Source organism: Macrobrachium rosenbergii, chromosome 50 (genome assembly GCF_040412425.1).
Source record: "Macrobrachium rosenbergii isolate ZJJX-2024 chromosome 50, ASM4041242v1, whole genome shotgun sequence".
Classification (NCBI taxonomy): domain Eukaryota; kingdom Metazoa; phylum Arthropoda; class Malacostraca; order Decapoda; family Palaemonidae; genus Macrobrachium; species Macrobrachium rosenbergii.
The window spans coordinates 25,451,654-25,473,721 of NC_089790.1; the positions used below are offsets into that span (position 1 = coordinate 25,451,654).

The window sequence follows — 22,068 nt, forward strand, 5'->3', positions numbered from 1 at the left end:
ATCGACACACACACACACACACACACACACACCGCCTTACCTTTTTCTTCTTGAACGCCTCTACCATCTGGTGGATGGACTGCGTCGTAAGTGGATTAGACAGGTGGGGGCCTTTGTAACTGCTCTCCACTGGTACGTCTTCGTTCCAAGCTTCTTCTAATAACGTCTTGGCTGATCTACGACGTTCGTCGTCCTCTAGGTGGTGAATACAAGATTTAGTTAAACAGAAGAGAAAGACAACGTTCTGGTTACTGAACTGCAATGAAGTGGGGGCGATTTATCCAGAACTACAGTATATGTACCATGGCAAAAACTGTAATATGGCACAAGTTGTAATTGCTTACTATCTCGCATTCAGCACAGGCATAATGGCAAATATTGTGATAGTTTGTGTTTATGTGATCAAGGAAATTATCCTCCCGTAATTGGGCGATTGTCTTACTTCTGCAAGAAAATGCCTTTTTTAAAACCTAAAGTTAGGTATGTCCTAAAAAAATAACGAATCTTACATTAGAAATTAGTCATTTAGGAACCTAACAAAAGTGACCGCAGGCTTTCTTTCAGGTATGATTGTAAGATGCATGGCTTGGTTTAAGCTTTGACTGAATTTACGACTTGAAGACCATTGGGAAATAACTTTATAAACCTAATAACGTTTTACGTTTGACTAAAACCGATAACGATGCAAGATGATATTTACAAAGTAATATGCAACTCCTCAAAATGAAACAAAGTATCGCCTACATGTAAAAATTCTTAAATCCCAAAAATCAATATCAACACGACCAACGTATCCCATTTTCTAGTTAGGTAATTTACATTCCATCAAAAGGTGCTTGCGTGCCCTGAGTGATTTTTACTGGGAAACCTCTCTCTCTCTCTCTCTCTCTCTCTCTCTCTCTCTCTCTCTCTCTCTCTCTCTCTCTCTCTCTCTCTCTCTCTCTCTCGCCCTTGCTTGCTTGCATACAAATGGAATACTTTTTGTACCTTTAAAAGCAGACTAAAAACTCTTTGACATGCCACGTAAGTTCAACCTTTTTTGCCTTCGTTGTTGTGACACAAGTTTATATTTATATATCTTTAATGAACCTGACGATAAATGGAAAACACAAAGAACGTTTACAATAACTGAATTAGCCCAGAGAAATTTTCTGAATAGAGCCATTCTTGTAAAAAATGAATAATCGATGGAAGAAGACCGGTCAAATGTCAGAAGGGCTTTCATATTAAAAGCAGCGTGAACAAATGGACAAGAACACTGTATATGAACTATGGAGGCTGTGGCTTCTGGACCGATTTAGCAAAACAGGGACAATAATGAAGACAACACAGCAAAGGTACCAGAACATTACCATAAGTAAGGCCAGACTTACAGGTTTAGGAATCACGAATACCAGTATTCTTGCATTCATAAAGGAGATGAGGAAGTGTATGTAGTATGTATTTAAAAACGAGAGATTACTGAAAGGATGGAGACTGGCCTGTAATTGCTCCATTCACCCCAAAAGCAATCCTTTGGAGCAAGAAAACAAAAACGATACAATGATCTGAGTTCTGGAGAAAGTTCTCAAACATATTTTGAAAATACAATGAAACACCCATATCTATCTTCACCCAAAATGACATGTTACCTACGATCTTCTTAACATCCCTTGACTGGAAAAGAATTTATCGAGAAGCGGTAAAGGATAATATGTACCAGGATGTGGAATAACAGTCGAATGGCAATCGACGGCTTCTCAGCCTTCAAGACCCCTTGAAGAAGCTCAGATTTGTTCTTTGGGCTGGTTAATAGCTTTGCATAGTTAAGTAATTGTGAAGACATAGTAAATTTAGTCTACAAGAGTCTTCACACCAAGTTTAATCGTTGGTACTGAACTTGATTATGTTTTGTAAAAACTTCAAGCAAGGTTTTTGGTTTCAGCTGAAGGGGTTTATCTCCAAAAAATACTCAACGTATTTATTATGCCCGTCTACATGGTTCATCAAACCAAAATTAATTACTTTTGCATTATTTGGCCATTTGTTTTGAAAAGGAACCAGTTAAAATTCCTAAGGTGTCTCATTCAATTTCTCCATAGGATCCGGTTTCGTTTTAATATTCTACTATATTAAAGTTGGCATGAGATTTCAGATTCAGAGTTTTCCCAATAACGGCTATTTGCTATAGCACACTTGACCTTACACATGTAGAAACGTGTTAGAACAAGAGCCATCTGATTGCCAGAAATATGAGTGGTTTCGTTAATCATCAATAGCTAACGTCTGCACATAGAAAGAAGTTTATATAAATATCAAAATATATCCCAGTACCAACAACTTCGTCTTGTACATTATTTTAGAGCCCAATCGAAGATAAATTGATCACCCTTAGCGTTACGACAAACTCCATTAACAAGGACAACAGGATATTTGAAACAAAATTTCAAGACTGTTGCATTTACAAGTCCTTAAACGATAGAAAGAAATGAAATTACAAGTCCTTAAACGATAGAAAGAAATGAAATTATAAGTCCTTAAACGATAGAAAGAAGTGAAATTACAAGTCCTTAAACGATAGAAAGAAGTGAAATTGCAAGTCCTTCAACGATAGAAAGAAGTGAAATTACAACCCCTTAAACGATAGAAAGAAGTGAAATTACAAGTCCTTAAGCGATAGAAAGAAGTGAAATTACAAGTCCTTCAACGATAGAAAGAAGTGAAATTACAAACCCTTAAACGATAGAAAGAGGTGAAATTACAAGTCCTTAAGCGATAGAAAGAAGTGAAATTACAAGTCCTTAAACGATAGAAAGAAGTGAAATTACAAGTCCTTAAACGATAGAAAGAAGTGAAATTACAAGTCCTTCAACGATAGAAAGAAGTGAAATTACAAGCCCTTAAACGATAGAAAGAAGTGAAATTAAAAGTCCTTCAACGATAGAAAGAAGTGAAATTACAAGCCCTTAAACGATAGGAAGAGGTGAAATTGCAAGTCCTTAAGCGATAGAAAGAAGTGAAATTACAAGTCCTTAAACAATAGAAAGAAGTGAAATTACAAGCCCTTAAACGATAGAAAGAAGTGAGATTACAAGTCCTTAAAAGATAGAAAGAAGTGAAATTACAAACCCTTAAACGATAGGAAGAAGTGTAATTACAAGTCCTCAAACGATAGAAAGAAGTGAAATTACAAGTCCTTAAACGATAGAAAGAAGTGAAATTACAAGTCCTTAAACGATAGAAAGAAGTGAAATTACAAGTCCTCAAACGATAGAAAGAAGTGAAATTACAAGTCCTTAAACGATAGAAAGAAGTGAAATTACAAGCCCTTAAACGATAGAAAGAAGTGAAATTACAAGTCCTCAAACGATAGAGAGAAGTGAAATTACAAGTCCTTAAACGATTGAAAGAAGTAAAATTACAAGCCCTTAAGCGATAGAAAGAAGTGAAATTACAAGTCCTTAAGCGATAGAAAGAAGTGAAATTACAAGCCCTTAAGCGATAGAAAGAAGTGAAATTACAAGTCCTTCAGCGATAGAAAGAAGTGAAATTACAAGTCCTTAAATAATAGAAAGACGTGAAATTACAAGCTCTTAAACAATAGAAAGAAGTGAAATTACAAGTCCTTAAGCGATAGAAAGAAGTGAAATTACAAGTCCTTCTTCAGCGATAGAAAGAAGTGAAATTACAAGTCCTTAAACGATAGAAAGAAGTGAAATTACAAGTCCTTAAGCGATAGAAAGAAGAACTATTCCACTACAAACAGAAATTATGATCAGTGTTGTGATTTTCTTTGGAATTATTTTTTTTCAGCTTTTCGTCATATCCTTATCTTTTACTTCTAAACGCCAAAATATGAACAGTTTTCAACACAACCCTAAGACCTCCAAATTAAAGATTTTTTGCTTACCATTGTGCACACTAGTACTCCCATGTAATTCCAATGTGATAGGCGTACCTGTAATTCTGAAAACAACGGTTTATGATGCAAGCATGTGATATTCTAGAGTACCTTTTCAAACTTCAACCTACATAATCCAGAGGGATGAATTAACTGCCGTGGTGGGTGTAAGTTGGATTTATTATGGCAATATCCATTAACAAAAGCAGTATTCTTGTGTGAGGTGCTAATTCCCTTCTCTAAAAGAAAAAACTATTATCCCTAAACAATTTATCATAAGAATTTTAAATGCTTTCAAAGTAACTTAGACTAATAATGCAACTGTTTGTCATTTTCCGTCAAACTGGATAGATGTTAAGAAACTTGGCACCTTAAAAATATAATTGGAATTTGATGCATTTGAGTTTAATCTACATGTTTTATATTCACAAGACCGTGTTTGGTAAACTAACTCGTTCAATGACTAAAAAGGGGATAAACAATCCTGGCAACTATGTCCAATGAATAATGACTGCAGTGGGATTTTAGCCTCATTATACAAAATATATATATATAGTGTGTGTGTGTCCGTGTATGTATATATGTGTAAATATATATATGTACACACATATATATATATATATATATATATATATATATATATATATATATATATATATATATATATATATATATATATATATAATGTCAATATAGTCCCCAGGAGAAAAGAGAATAAAACATTCTAATAGCTCGATAATTTCGCCTTCCACCAGGCCTTTTCAAGAGCTTTATTACAACTAAACAGAATGAGTACATACATAAAAATCACAAACAATTGTTTCTCTCACCGAAAAAAAAAAAATAAAAGAAGTTTTTTCCGGTGAGAGAAACAATGTTTGTGATTTTTATGTATGTACTTATTCTGTTGAGGTGTAATAAAGCTCTTGAAAAAGCCTGGTGGAAGGCGAACTTATCGAGCTATTAGAGTGTTTTATTCTCTTTTCTCCTGTGGACTATATTGAAATATCTCATCTTCGTGGTATGAAGATTAAATATATCTATATATATATATATATATATATATATATATATATATATATATATATATATATATATACATATACATATACACACACACACACACACACACACACATATATATATATATATATATATATATATATATATATATATATATATATATATTATATAATGTGTGCACATAACTGACAGTAATCCGCCCCTGGAAATGCACATAAAGACATCGCAGTTGACAGTTTCATTTTTGATTAATTATTTTGGCACTGAAAATGAAGCTCGTTCTAAGCAATCACCTTTGCTCTTAATGCACAAATTTGCCCAAAGCATGAAGATTTACCCGCTAACTTTCATCAGAAGTGCTGACATCCATCATGGAGCTAAAAATCGCAAAATGCACTAACCAAAGCAGCAAGATTCGGTGTACGCACTAGTTCTCTTGCAAGTGAAAGTAATTAGAAACTGTTCTATACCAACTATGAACCTCAGCAACTACAGCCTGAAGCAGAAGCTCCTGAAATGCGAGTCCCAACAGAAACAGCAAGAGTTTGTTGTTGTTTTCTGCTTCAGCAGACTACTCACCTCAACTGTTCATTATGCAATGTAACACAGCCATTGCCAAACCTGTTAGAATTAAAGAGAATGCTGGCTGCAACTCTTAGACTTATTAGTTGTTATGGAGTAAATGGTACATTTACCAATCTCACCAGCTAACTGCCTAAACATAACTATAGTTTCACGTGATTAGACCGTATCAGATAATTTATTTCTGCGAAACATTTATCAGAATTTTAATACTAAATCCTTTATTATTATAACTAAGGTCCTCTTAAGCTTTTGAGGTTATTACAATTCACAATAAATTCACGATCAGTTTACGTAACAGAAGTTTGTTCAAAGGTGACAGCTATCATTCTCGAGCACTAATTAACTTTCTGCCTTTCACCCACATCTGCTTCTTGGTATATTTGCAGTCAATTAACATAATTTCAGGTAAATAGTTGAAACGAAAATATCTTTTATGAATAGAAATATATTTTTCCGTATGAATTTTTGAAAACAAAAAACAGGTAAAAGGGTAATGATAAAATAGTGATATGAAATTTTTCATATGGAGCAAAGGAAGCAGAATTTTGGGAAGACCTTCAGCTTGCACTACCCTCTTCAGCTAAGACCGTACGAAGGGATGGCTAGAGTACCAAGAGGTTGGTAAGGTTCACGATGCACAATATCACAAATGGGACCGGATATCAAATAATGTCACCACTGAGGAAAAAATCGCACGAGAGTCAAAAAATCATCATGCGCTGAAAATATTACTGAAATATATATGGAAGAAGAAGGTTTGAAAGAAAAAATAAAGGAAGGAAAACGATATATTTCTAAGAGAAGATAATTCAGAATCAGAAGATATGAGAGAATGGTATAATACAGGGTAAGAAAGACGTAGAAAATGCTGACTAATGCATTGGTTGAACCAGCAGAAAGGAAGGCTTTCAGGACCCAAGAGGCATGAGAACAAAAGCAAGATACATGAGAAACAGGCAGGTGACACATACAGTACATGAGGCTTACAAGAATCCGTGACAACGTATTCAAGAAGGGCCTTTGTGTTTCTACAAGTGACAAAACCGAATCTTTGCAAGATCTTCCACTAATTACAAAGCGTAATCGACTCAAAACCCAAGATATTTATAGGGAGAAAAAAAAATCTGATTTATATGGGATGCCAGGGTAATACAACAACAACAACAACAATAATAATAATAATAATAATAATAATAATAATAATAATAATAATAATAATAATAATAATAATAATAATAAAATTTTTCATTTTTAATAAGCGAGATCTCTTCTTTCTGTATTTTCCTTTGCCTCCCCTTACTTCTTCCTAATGAACACCATATTCTTTGGAAGCTTGAATTTCAAGTTAATGGACACTGTGGGCTTGTTCCATATGAATAGGGTTCATCTTCCAAATAATAATAATAATAATAATAATAATAATAATAATAATAATAATAATAATAAAGGGCGTCGAGAAAATCAGCTCCTTTAACAAATACAAAATACCAACAACAAATCACAATACCTGCTGTCGGCGAGGCCCTCGGGGATAATGCCTCCATAACCTCGTTGATGGAGCCCGTCCCCATGTGCGTTAGCAGGGCGTTGAAGAAGTTGTACAACTGGAAAAGAAAGAAAATAAGAATAAGCACAAAAACTATATTCAAAGTGTTGTAAGACCTCTGATTTTTTAACACCCCTCTTCCCTAACGGACGACCTTTCAGAAAAAGTAAAGATAATAATCCTTTCCAGTACTGACAATTCTAAGGCAAATCTCAGTGTTCCTTGAAGCCTGGATAAAAAAGTATTATACAAAAGCACCCAGTACATTACATGCTTCCGCCAAGCCACGCAACGCCCCGTGTCGTAAACTCACTGACAAACTTATTTGTTACTAATGTGCCTATTTTCTGGTTTTATTTGCAAAAACTGGAAAAATCCCCTATCCATTATTATGCTCTAGACAGTTTCGGTGGCGACCAATTAACTAATCTTAACCGGTGTCTAACTCACGTCACCCGGCTAAGAGGGTTGCCAACGAATTTCCTAACCAATTTTTCATGTAAATCCGTTCACCCGTTCTCAAGATATTCTCAACAAAACACTGACACGGGTGAAACATTATCTCATTCAAACTCTGTTGGCGAAGGTAATAAAAAAAAAGTATATGAAAAACACTATATATACTTTATCACAGTGTGATTAATCATGAAAATTACCATTCAATGAGTTATGAATTCTTTTACCATTTTTTGTCATCCCGCTTGTCTTCCCCTCACATGATAAATATCTTCAGAAGGAATGTGCCCTGGCAGAGTGAAAAAGGGGAAAAAATCTATAAAAATGAAGACCACCGAAGTGAAATGTCTGCCTTAAATGTAGCATGAAAACGGTAGAGTCTGTTTCCAGAGAGAGAGAGAGAGAGAGAGAGAGAGAGAGAGAGAGAGAGAGAGAGAGAGAGAGAGAGAGTTCAGAGTTCTTTTATTCCTTTGCCTATATATTTTTTCTCGGGGCTTTTCGCTTCACAAATTTAATAGCCTTATGTGTATCTTCATCTTAGAAACACAAAAAAAGGAAAAAGAATGAAAATAAATACACCTAGTACTGCTACCTTCATTTCTATCGACTTTCAATATTTATTCACTTTTCCAGTACAATTTCTATATATCTAAGTATGACAATGTCAAGAGTCCTAATATCCAAAAGTATATATTAAAATATTCCCTACGTTGAGAAAGAAGAAAATTCAAAACATCTTAGCCTCCCAATGTTGCACTTTGCAAGCTACATTTCACTCAAAGGTATCCGAACTTCTTCTAAAAAGTCGTGATTTTCAAGATCACCTTCAAGAACATTACGAATCGTCTCACTGTAGGGCTAACAAAGGTCAAAGTAGAATCATCTGGGGTTTTTTCTTTCTTTCATTTGGGCTAAAATGTGTCCCAAGGTTGCTCGTGGTTGCTGGACAGCAACTGTCAAAATATGTGTGTAAAAACAGAAACACTGATGAACAAAGTTTGACATAGTAAATGACGGTGCTAGCTAAAAGATAATATTTTGAAAACTGTTTCCAGCACACCTTTGAACAAGGCTTAGAGACGACGGTGCAATCCTTTTGTAAAGTGCTGTATGAATATTTACCTTTTCTCCCCTCTACGAGTAAAACTTTGCTATAGTTATCAACTAACTGAAACTATCCATCTTTATTGGCAGTTTTTACATTGTGTTTTCATAATGGCAAGTAAAGAGGGAGGAAAAGATACCAATCTGCTCATACTTTACCTAAGTTCATAACTTAGCGAAATAAGTAAAGTTTTCTGTGTACCTCGTGCTTCAGTGTAACATAATTACATCACTGACTTCCTCTGTCACTTACTGTAAGAAGTTACATGACCAGTGAAATTATTACTGTACTTTCCGGTGAATGTTGTTGTAAAAAATCATGACCTGTATCCTGAATGGCAATGATGAATACCGTCCTAAGTCTATTGGTTCGAGGACGTATTTAACAATTGTCCTATAGAAAGTTACCTTCACATCACTAACAATATGTCACAATTATTTACAACAATCAGTCTCTGAAAACCAGGTATGTAATTGCATCCTGCACTGCCATGTTCATTACATTGAAAATTAATGACGTCAAAGAACCAAAGAAAAAAAATGACCATACATTACATTCTGACGAGCGTGTGTGTACTTCTGCCTAAATCTTAGCATTTTCCCCAGTGAATACTGATGCGTACATCATACGAGCATAAACACAAGGCGAGTAGCACAACTAAGATAGGGAAAAATAAAACCAAATGCAGGCATCGAGAGAGAACTAAAATTATGAAAGGTAATTCAGTGATCGGCTGAAATCTGTCTTATTTCTTTTGGATTCTGACTGGTGTCTTTAACAAGACAGTAATCCTAAATCGAAAACTTGTCGGAATTTATGGGAGTGTCTGCGAAGTCTGAATGTTTGGAAAAATCTGCGATTAGAAAAAACTACGTATTAATTTCATCTCCGGTTATTCAAAAGGAAAATTAAGACAATTTTTGGACCTGTGTTGGTGATGTCCAATTATTTCAGCTACAACGATCAGTAACGGAACTGATTATGTGATGGGAAAACAAACTCACAAAGCTATATTGATTTATACCTTCATCTTTATAAAACGGCCCAAGTTTGTCTAAGGCTGGAATATTTCATAATAAAGAATTTTGGATTTATAAACTAAGGCCCCTACCATAATCAATCAACATGGACTTTTTTCGATTTATGTACATGCTACACGTCATCTCTTCAAGCGGTAATCATATTTGCTTTAAAAACTCATTATTGAGCAAAAGATGAAAGCTTTCATCTGCAAAAGCTGGTACCTAAATAAAAACTCTACCTAAAAGAGAGAGAGATAGAAAAAAAAAAAACCTGGCTAATATGATGATATGATGAATGCAAGGACGTACTAGCCAACAGAATGCGCTACACGATGAGCCACACATCACATACACAATGAAAACATTGTATGATAACCTCCATGGATTTGCCATTCTAGACATATAAATTGATTAGCACAAATTATGTCCATCCAGGGGGATAAACTAACCTTCATTTGGTCCTGTTCTCCTGCATACTCGATGGACTGGAATATAGTCCACGTATAACGTCTTCTTATTTCCAGTCTGGCGCAGTACCTCCTATACCACCGCTGGATCAGCAAGGCTGCCTTCAATGCTGTAAAAAGAAACAAACGAATATGAAAACTTTTGAGGCATAACACGATAACAAATACACGCCATTTATAATGATTCTGAATTAGTTTGTGCTTGTTGACAGATCATGATGAAAATGAAAAATATTCGCTATGAAGTTTCCAGTTTAACATGTACTGTACATCAAGTTGCGTACGCAGTTCCTCCGTATAATCATTCCCACAGTTTATCTTTAATAAAAATTTGATTTTGAAAATTTCTTTGTAGGCTATGATTCAACCATGCTAAACATGAGCTACAGTTCTATCAAGTCTTCTATATTTTCAGGATTCCCCGCCATTCCTGCAGTGCACCTATAACTCATCATGCTTTTTGTATAAAAAGCATCATTTCAGGCAATTCACTTTCCTATCATGTCTTCTTTTTTGACAAACAGACCATTGAAATAAAGAAGAAAGGTGAATGATCAGAAAGATTACGTGGGGGTATATGTTACCGAGGTTTGCGAAATGATTACTATTAATCATATTAGTATAATGAAACTTAGATTTAGCCTCCGGAAAGGCAGTTTGTGGACAGAAGACAAAGCTTACGATTCTCTTTCATAATACCCTTACCAAATTAGTCGCAGTGACAGATTTAACTGATCATAAACTTCTCATGTGTTTTGAAGTTTATGTACATACTCGACTTCTTTCTCAGATCTGTTGCACAAGGTTTTTTTTAATATATCTGGAACGATTTTAGTCTTTCTTAGTGACCTGACTGATGATTCTGAAAACCACCATAAAACACAAGAGCCCGCATAATATAACTGTTATCTCGGTTTTTCGTTACTTTTTCTTACAAAATAATGAAGTACAAAGTAACTGAAGGACGATGCTGAGTTAAAACTGGTCTAAAATCAGACAGACGTAAGTACTCCTTAAAAAACTTACTTAAAAGAAAAACCAAGAAATCGGGATTATTATTCAAGAATCAAGCATCTTTCGATAAATATAAATACAAGTACCCGGCTCAGACGGAGTCAGAAAAGTACTGACAACTGGTTTTTGTAAACCTCTTTTCTGGGGATGAAACTGAATACTGACGAACACCCTTCTCATGAAACAAAAATTCAGTGATACTAAAGCATCATATCATGGGAATTTAATGAAAGGACATTTACATTTCACGATAGCATGAGATGAATATAATCAATCGTCACTAAACATGGTCACTGCTTCATAAAGGTCTGACTTTGCAACTTTTTGTCCTGTAAAATCAAAAGGACTTGTTGACTACCTGTTTTTGAAATGCATATAAAAAAATACAATATTAATACATCTACAGCAAAAATTCATATCAGAGAGCCCGAATAGACTCATATGGATTAGGATCAAAGTCCAATTTTGATTAAAGTAAGGGGACATGACATGGATTTATAATGCGCAGCAACATTGTAGGTCTAATACCATTTATGATAACGTATTACTGATATTAGACAACTGTAACATTTCCATGGCACTAGAAAATCGTTTGACTGTTCAACACACACACACAGAGAGAGAGAGAGAGAGAGAGAGAGAGAGAGAGAGAGAGAGAGAGAGAGAGAGAGAGAGAGAGAGAAGCCCAGCAAACCACTAATTCCAGTCACCACAAGGTAAAAGTATGAAGTTCCGCTAGGGATTGCAGATTAACATTCTAGTCACCTTCTAACTATTGATGAGTGGTACACTTTCTTTCTGCAACAGTTCAACAATATTTAGTTTCTGATCATCCAGTCTGCTTTTAAGAATTAACGTTATCTATGCTACCATTTGATTCTGTGACCACACAGAAGGTAACCCTATGTATACTTTGTGTGCGTACACGATACATACTCGACGTTCTTGAGAATACGGAGGCAGATGCCCTCACTTTTAAGCATTTTAAAAACTCATTAAAGCAGATGCTTTTACCGGTTGCATTTCTCGATTTTTTTTTTACCTAACTATAATATGACTGAAATGTCACAGGTCACCTTCGTCTAAAATAATACAGGTACGAATTGCAAAATTTGAGCTCTAATCTCTTTCCTTCCTCATTTGTAACTGGTTTACTTCGGGCCTGGGCTAGATCAAATTTTTCACGCCTTACGCCTTTATGACCAAAAATGTTCCCCGTTTACCAAAAAGGCATTACTGAACATTCGCGTTTTCTTTAGTATAACATTTACTGTAATGCAAAGACTCTCCTCACATACGTTAAGACCCACTTTTTTCCGAATACATCACCAATAAGGAACGTTACCGCCATTTGGAATTTGACCAGAACGAAGGGAATTGCATCAGGTATCTCCTCCTGCGCGAGTTTCGACCTCTCTTATGAATTTACCTCTCCCAGGAAATTGCCTGTCCACGTCCATTAGGCTTCGTGAAACTCACGGGAAAACTTTGTTTTCTTTTTGCCCTTGCGACAGGGCACGAGTTTTCTTCATGCGGTGACATTTTCCTTTGCTTATCGGAATTTTCATTGGTTTTGCAATCGATCAATAAATATATATATATATATATATATATATATATATATATATATATATGTACATACATATACATATATATGATATATATGATATATATATATATATATATATATATATATATATATATATATATATATATATCTATATATATATATATATGGAGGAGCCTTCATATGATATTAACCTTCAGTGAACCAGCAAGAAGTTGCTAGTGCTATGCGCTTCCTCTTCCTGGCTGTGACTCCCTCCAATCGACTAAATCCCGGAGGCAGAGTGTGCTGCTAAGGTCCAAATGAGGCACTGAGATGTTATTGGTTAAACGGCCTATGTCGTCCTCCACCCTTACCATCGACCTAGGGTCTTTCGCTGGTGAGGTGATGTTGATAACCATGGACCGAATGGATTATATATATTATTAAAGTTACATGAATAATCATGGATTTTCCAACTATATACAATGGAAACTAAATAAACAAACTTATTAACAAATTGGCTTGTGTATATATATATATATATATATATATATATATATATATATATATATATATATATAATATTATATATGTATATATGTATATATATATAAATATATATATATACATATATATATATATATATATATATATATATATATATATATATATATATATATATATATAACATACAGTCTACCGGTCACTTTTAACCAGGTACGTATGAAACTGTAACAAACGTCAATGCCCTCTTAACTTCTCGATTTCTTCACGTTTTGAATGCGCTTGCCACTGCGAAGCTTAATACCCGATTGAAGAACCAAATGAAGAAATTCTGACGCCCTGACGAGATTCGAACATGCACCCAAAATATCAGAACGAGTTAATATATATATATATATATATATATATATATATATATATATATATATATATATATATATATATATATATATGTCACAAATAACAAGCAACAAATTTCGTTTAACATTCAATTCACTCTACCTCCAGAACATAAACCAAAGGGGGAATTATAATTGTTAAGCGCTTTGAAGCACTTGTCAATTATAATTCCCCCCTAGGTGTGTGTTATTCCCATGGTAGAGTGAACTGGATATTAAACAAAAACTTATGGCTTAATATTTGTGAATATAAAAATGTCACAGTATATGGGAAAATTATATACATATATATATATATATATATATATATATATATATATATATATATATATATATATATATATATATATATATATATATATATATACATACATACATACATATATACTGTATATAATACGCACACACACAAACACCCATATACAGTAAACCTATATATATATATATATATATATATATATATATATATATATATATATATATATATATATATATATATATATTACACACCAGCACATTCACATATACATATATGTATATCAGTGGTAAAGCATGGCCTCGCATTTACACAGCGAATGGTTTCATTTCGGTTACTACTGCTCACCAGTCGACCCAACTATGACTATATACCAGTGTCAGCTGAAGTCTAGAAAAGTGCAAATAGTCTCATCCCTTAAAGACTTTCTGTAAACCAAAACTGACACACACACACACACACACACATATATATATACTCGTATATATATGATACCTGTATGAAAAAAAGGCAGCTAAATTGGAAGACGGAGACCATATTCTCAGCAATTTTGTTATAGGAAAGCCTCACACATTTTTCTAGCATCTGCCATGAATGAAAGGCAAAATGAATTAACATCCATAGCAGCCAGGAATGTTTACGTTAATGCTGTAAGTATCAAATACCACAATAATATTTATAAAGAACTGCATGTATTAACCCTAGTATTACTATGAACCAAATTTTCTTTAACATGTAAATTCTTACTGGGTACTTGCTTCAGAAAAATTCTATTTTCAAGAAGAAACCTTGCTAAGACCTTTCAATCAAATTCGAAATTGAGTTTGGTAAAAATGAAAACTATGAAACAACATACAAATCTAAACTGAGCCAAAGTGACCTCCTTCTACGCGAACTAATTGGTGGTAACTGTCGACTGTCAATCTATCTGTTGTTTGGACTTTGACAACTGAGATGCTAGCTGAAGTTTCGTTGAAACTCGGTTCAACGCAGCATATAACTAACTGATTTAAATTTCCCTTGCACCGTAGCATCAAAGTTCATGTAAAGTCACTGGTTTCCAGAAAACATGATGATGGCAAGTAATATAATTGTAAACTTATGCCGTAAGTCGTAAATCTTTCGAGAGAGATGGAACAACGTGTTAATGGAGATATTACACTTTTGGTAATGCGATGATCAAACTACATGAAATCTTCCTCAATAAATAAGTCTTTAACAACAAAAGTTAAAGGAAATTCTATAATCGTAAATGACACTTCACATGGAGGATGACCTATCCAGGAATTCTTGATTTCTAATGGCTAAAAGTAACGAAGGTATTGTGTTTCCATCGAAATTCTTTCTCTTTGTACAGAATATTTGTTGTGCTGAGTAATTAAGGAAAATATCCTCTCTCCTTCCTCATCCCTCAATCTGTCAGTCGTTTGCATAAACAGATTTTCCAAATGAACCTTTAAAAATAATGTATTCAAATTATGCTACCATAATGACTCATCTTCATCTCGATAAGACCTCGGTTAAGCCTTCCACCTTTTGGATCGGCGTCGGTGACCCTGGTAGTTGTGACGCCAGATAACCCACAATTAATCTAATCTAATCCACCTTTTGGATAAATGCTTGTGTTTTCTTTATATTCGTGGCTACTGAAGGAAAACTCTGTAAGACCAAAGGACAAAGCTGAACATTCTCTACAGGCCAATTGAGGCTAAACAGTTTTTGGCTTACATTCCTCTCCCTCAAATTCCAAAATGTAGGACGACTGCAGATTACAGTTAGACCATAGCAATCTACACCCTTTTCGCGTTGTTGAAGGTTGCTGTATCTAGTTATTTGTTTCTTTACTTCACGTATCTTCGTAAACATACTAAATTACTTGCCATATCATTCTAATATCTACCAATTTTAGATAATAAACCTTTACCGTCAGTACAAATTAATACTTGTTCGCTTGATTTCGATGCTGTCTTTTGACCAAGAAAGACTCCAGCCCTACAATGAGGCTAACGAAGTATATTTACAAAAAGAGACGAAGAAATCTACAGTTCCGGCATAAATTAAGAGTAAAGGAGGTAGGAGGAAGTTTGCAATCTTCAGCAGTCTCCTTTCTTTCGTACAGGATGAGTCTGAGGCTGTTCCCACCAGGGGGAGGTTCAGGAATTATGAATGAGACGAAAAATGCCCTCATGGAATCGTGCACGAATACGATCTTAGCCTCGGGAATCATCAAATGTTTATAGCATAGACACATAAAAAAAATATAGACACAAAAGAGAGGATTGTATTCAAAATCTAACAATGACCTTGGCAACCATCTGCATAAAACAAACTATCGTTGAATGGTAAATAAGTGCTGATATCTTTATTTTATGAATGGCATTCTTTAAAACAATTTTTTTTATTTTTTACAAAATGTTTACACGATCGATATTCCTCGTCGACCAATCTGTAAACTTTACTCGATACAATACCAAACTAAAGCTGAGTTCGTAGTTTGACAACAGTATTTGCCTTGTAAAGTTTGTTTCTTGAGGTGTTTGTTTCTTAAGGATTTTTCATTTAACTCTCCTGATATGTACTGTAAATAGGTGTATATAATCAATCCTGGCCGTCTGCCTCCTTTTCGTGTGTGAATGGATGAAAATATTTATTCCGAAGTCAGTAATAAATAAACCTTAACAAGGTACATTAATAGTCACCAAACGCAGATCAATAAAAAACATAGAAAAAGTCAACATACCAAAGACTGTGCTATTACGACACAAATGCAAAACATTGATTTTGTAGACTTATCAATGGTGACCTTTTTCGACAGGGAAGGGAGAATCAATAACTAATCTCAACGCTGCATTGACGACTGATTAATTACCCCGAAGAGGAAAAGATAATACTATTATAGGTATTTCGATATTGTAGTGGCTAAAGTCCCATGAAAATTAGAGTCTCCTTCATCATTATGTACAGTGGCATTATTATCGCTCTTATTTTCAGAAGAAATTTATATAAAAACCATTAAGTCGCTCGTCTCGAATATGTTGAGGTAATCAGAGTACCAAATACTTAATACTGTCATAATTTGAAATTTATTTGTAATCTTGTATATAAGTTAAATGCCACAGTCGACCGGGAAAAAAAGATGGAGACTTGAGGCAAGCAAATACAGAGCCAGCTCATACTTTGAAACTGGTAAAGTCTCCAGCATAAAGTTTCCTTGAAGTTGAAAGGGAAAACAAATTGTAACTAAGGTACTTGGCACTGGTGTATCTTAGGAGATATATGTCCATACTCTAATTTTATTGTGGTAGTTTTGATTTTATTTGTGTTTTTAAAGGGAGCTGTCTGCTTCAGAAAAGCATATTATTATTATTATTATTATTATTATTATTATTATTATTATTACTATTGGCTATGCTGCAACACCTTGCAGAACTCCAGGATGCTACAAGACCAAGAGCTCCTAAAGAGAAAATGAAATACGGAAGTAAAGTATATCAAAACCACCAAAGAAAAACCACCGAGATAAAACTAATTATGAAATGAGACTAGAGACCAAAAAATCTCCAAGCCTCAATTTCCCAAGTCCCAATAATTCAACTTCATCATCAAGATCATTCCATAATTTGGTCACATCTGATGCAAAAATTTCTCGAAAAACAATGCAGTACCGAGTCTCACAAAAGAAAATGAACTGTTAAAATTCAATGCAACGTGTACGACGGTATACTCTGTGAAGAACTGAATGACAAGGATAATCAGAATAATGAGAAATTTTTAAAGAGTACAAAATGGCTGATAGAACGACGGTGACTGAGATTGACACAAGGATCTGTAAGCGTGCAGTCATTCCATTAACCTAAGAAATAATCAAAGTAAGTAACATTCCTTTCTGTCAAGAAAGCGCCATTTATCTGATGATAAATAAGAAGTCAAGTAAAAATCCACTGATGCAAGTGAATCGGCAGATGTTTTGAAATTGAAACTTTAAAAAGTAGTATATTAACATCTCAGTCTGAAATGATTCACCAGGGCAATGTGCCAAATAGACAAAAAAGATAATGTACAAAATGTAACCGATTTACAAAATGAGCCTGATGAAGAAATTGTACTCAACAGAATTAATCCAATGGTCAGTATGTATTTAGTGGACAAGATGTACCCAATGTATCACGAGACAAAATGTACCACTTATCTATACATGCCAAATATTACTGTCCTTTGGGTACATTTTACGCAATTGGTAGATTCTGCTCGCTGGATACAATTTGCTCAATATGTCTTGTCCATTAGGTACATTTTGTTCATTTGGTAGATTCTGTTCTCTGGATTCATTTTACCCAATATGTCCTGTCCATTGGGTGCATTTTGTTCAATTGGTAGATTCTGTTCACTGGATTCATTTTACCCAAAATGTCCTGTCCATTGGGTACATTTTGTTCAATTGGTAGATTCTGTTCACTAGATTCATTTTACCCAATATGTCCTGTCCACTGGGTACATTTTGTTCAATTGGTAGATTCTGTTCACTAGATTCATTTTACCCAATATGTCCTGTCCATTGGGTACATTTTGTTCAATTGGTAGATTCTGTTCACTAGATTCATTTTACCCAAATTATGTCCTGTCCATTGGGTACATTTTGTTCAATTGGTAGATTCTGTTCACTAGATTCATTTTACCCAATATGTCCTGTCCATTCGGTACATTTTGTTCAATTGGTAGATTCTGTTCACTAGATTCATTTTACCCAATATGTCCTGTCCATTCGGTACATTTTGTTCATTTGACAGATTCTGTTCACTGGATTCATTTTACCCAATATGTCCTGTCCATTGGGTGCATTTTGTTCAATTGGTAGATTCTGTTCACTGGATTCATTTTACCCAATATGTCCTGTCCATTGGGTACATTTTGTTCAATTGGTAGATTCTGTTCACTAGATTCATTTTACCCAATATGTCCTGTCCATTGGGTACATTTTGTTCAATTAGTAGATTCTGTTCACTAGATTCATTTTACCCAAATTGTCCTGTCCATTGGGTACATTTTGTTCAATTGGTAGATTCTGTTCACTGGATTCATTTTACCGAATATGTCCTGTCCATTGGGTGCATTTTGTTCAATTGGTAGATTCTGTTCACTGGATTCAATTTACCCAATATGTCCTGTCCATTGGGTACATTTTGTTCACTTGGTAGATTCTGTTCACTAGATTCATTTTACCCAATATATCCTGTCCATTGGGTACATTTTGTTCAATTGGTAGATTCTGTTCACTGAATACATTTTACCCGATATGTCCTGTCCACTAGGTACATATTGTTCAATTGGTAGATTCTGTTCACTGGATTCATTTTACCCAATATGTCCTATCCATTGGGTACATTTTGTTCAATTGGTAGACTCTGTTCACTGGATTCATTTTACCCTATATGTCCAGTCCATTGGGTACATTTTGTTCATTTGGTACTCTGTTCACTGAATTCATTTTACCCCATACGTCCTGTCCATCGGGTACAATTTGTTCACTTGGTAGATTCTGTTCACTGGATTCATTTTACCCTATATGTCCTGTCCATTGGGTACATTTTGTTCAATTGGTAGGTTCTGTTCACTGAATACATTTTACCCAATACGTCCTGTCCACTGGGTACATATTGTTCAATTGGTAGATTCTGTTCACTGGATTCATTTTACCCAATATGTCCTGTCCATTCGGTACATTTTGTTCAATTGGTAGATTCTGTTCACTGGATTCATTTTACCCAATATGTCCTGTCCATTGGGTACATTTTGTTCAACTGGTAGACTGTTCACTGGATTCATTTTACTCAATATGTCTTGTCCATTGGGTACATTTTATTCAACTGGTAGATTCTGTTCACTGGATTCATTTTACCCAATATGTCCTATCCATTGCATACATTTTGTTCAATCGGTGGATTCTGTTCACTGGATTCATTTTACCCAATGTGTCCTGTCCATTGGGTGCATTTGTTCAATTGGTATTCTGTTCACTGGTTTCATTTTACCTAATATGTCCTGTCCATTGGTTACATTTTGTTCAACTGGTAGATTCTGTTCACTGGATTCATTTTGCCCAATATGTCCTGCCCATTGGTTACATTTTGTTCAATTGGTAGATTCTGCTCACTGAATACATTTTACCCAATATGTCCTGTCCACTGGGTACATATTGTTCAATTGGTAGATTCTGTTCACTGAATACATTTTACCCAATATGTCCTGTCCATTGGGTACATTTTGTTCAACTGGTAGATTCTGTTCACTGGATTCATTTTACCCAATATATCCTGTCCATTGGGTACATTTTGTTCAATTGGTAGATTCTGTTCACTGAATACATATTACCCAATATGTCCTGTCCTCTGGGTACATATTGTTCAATTGGCAGATTCTTTTCACTGGATTCATTTTACCCAATATGTCTTGTCCATTGGGTACATTTTGTTCAATTGGTAGATATTGTTCACCGAATACATTTTACCCAATATGTCCTGTCCTCTGGGTACATATTGTTCAATTGGTAGATTCTGTTCACTGGATTAATTTTACCCAATATGTCCTGTCCACTGGGTACATTTTGTTCAATTGGTAGACTCTGTTCACTGGATTCATTTTACCCTATATGTCCTGTCCACTGGGTAGATTTTGTTCAATTGGTAGATTCTGTTCACTAGATTCATTTTACCCAATATGTCTTGTCAATTGGGTACATCTTGTCCAATTGGAAGATTCTGTTCACTGAATACATTTTACCCAGTATGTCGTGTCCACTGGGTACATATTGTTCAATTGGTAGATTCTGTTCACTGGATTCATTTTACCCAATATGTCCTGTCCATTGGGTACATTTTGTTCAACTGGTAGATTCTGTTCACTGGATTCATTTTACCCAATATGTCCTGTCCATTGGGTACATTTTGTTCAATTGGTAGATTCTGTTCACTGGATTCATTTTACCCAATATGTCCTGTCCGTCGGGTACATTTTGTTCAATTGGTAGATTCTGTTCACTGGATTCATTTTACCCAACATGTCCTGTCCATTGGGTACATTTTGTTCAATTGGTAGATTCTTTTCACTGGATTCATTTTACCCAATATGTCTTGTCCATTGGGTACATTTTGTTCAACTGGTAGATTCTGTTCACTGGATTCATTTTACCCAACATGTCCTGTCCATTGAGTACATTTTGTTCAATTGGTAGATTCTGTTCACTGAATACATTTTACCCAATATGTCCTGTCCATTGGGTACATTTTATTCAATTGGTAGATTCTGTTCACTGGATTCATTTTATCAGTGGATATTCTTTGAGTACGTTTTTTTCCACTTGGTACATTTTGTCCGCTCGGCAAATTTTATATGTTGGGTAAATTCTATTAATTGCTTTTAGTTTGTGCGTTTGGTGCACTTTTCCTAAAAGAAAAAATACAGCACACTGTGAACTTAACATCCTACCTTTTTAAGTTTGGAATCGTCAATCGATTCATAAAAATGGTATTTCACTTTTGTTTGCTACATGTTAGCATAGTGTTCGCACTTTCCCTTTAGTATGCATTGCTGCTTGCTTTATTTACCTTTTACATTAACTTCCTGACGTCATGCTTAGGTCAACATAGTAATTAGAACCTATATTCAAATTCCGTTTTCAATACATTCTGGTTCATCATGTATATTTCAGTAATGATGTTTGAATTTACATTTCCATAAAAATGATGCACTTACGCTTTAAAAGGAGCAAATTCTGTTCCTAAAATAATTCGTCATGTGTTATGCTTTGTACATTATAGAGTGACATTACCAATGGTCCCTTTTCACCTTTATCTTTTATAAGGACTTACCAGCATTTCCTTTATTTTCAGGTTTTCAAGGCCATGGACTGATTTCAAATTCGTAAGACCTTATGCTGTAGACTGAAACTGTTTTGAAATAAAAATATCTTAACACGTAGTTAAATTTTTTGCTTCTGTCAAAAGAATATCATATTCAAGGTCTTTAGCTTTGTCATGAATTAGGAGGAGAAACCTTATTGATAATAAGATTCCAAGCAGAGATTTTGTCAATTCATTATATTTAGTCTAGATCTGCCTGTCAGGTGTTCCTCAGCGTAGTGACCTAGACCTCCCTTGTTTTCAGTCTATACCTGCAGATCGGTAAGATGCATTTTCACTGGACAAAGAAACACAGGGTTCCAATGGTTTTTGGTGTGATTAAACGACCCTGACAGTCACTTCCTTCG

General features: G+C 34.7%; 1 protein-coding gene across 1 annotated transcript in view; it reads right to left on the bottom strand.

Moving 5' to 3' along the window:
* LOC136832927 (serine/threonine-protein phosphatase with EF-hands pef-1-like) overlaps nt 1-22,068 on the bottom strand; it is a 410,969-nt gene that overhangs the window by 43,072 nt on the left and 345,829 nt on the right. The window contains exons 5-7 of the mRNA XM_067094587.1: nt 10,067-10,194; nt 6,996-7,092; nt 41-195 (exon numbers count right to left, since the gene is read on the bottom strand). Coding sequence (XP_066950688.1) covers nt 41-195; nt 6,996-7,092; nt 10,067-10,194 — 380 coding nt within the window. The remainder of the gene's footprint in view (nt 1-40; nt 196-6,995; nt 7,093-10,066; nt 10,195-22,068) is intronic.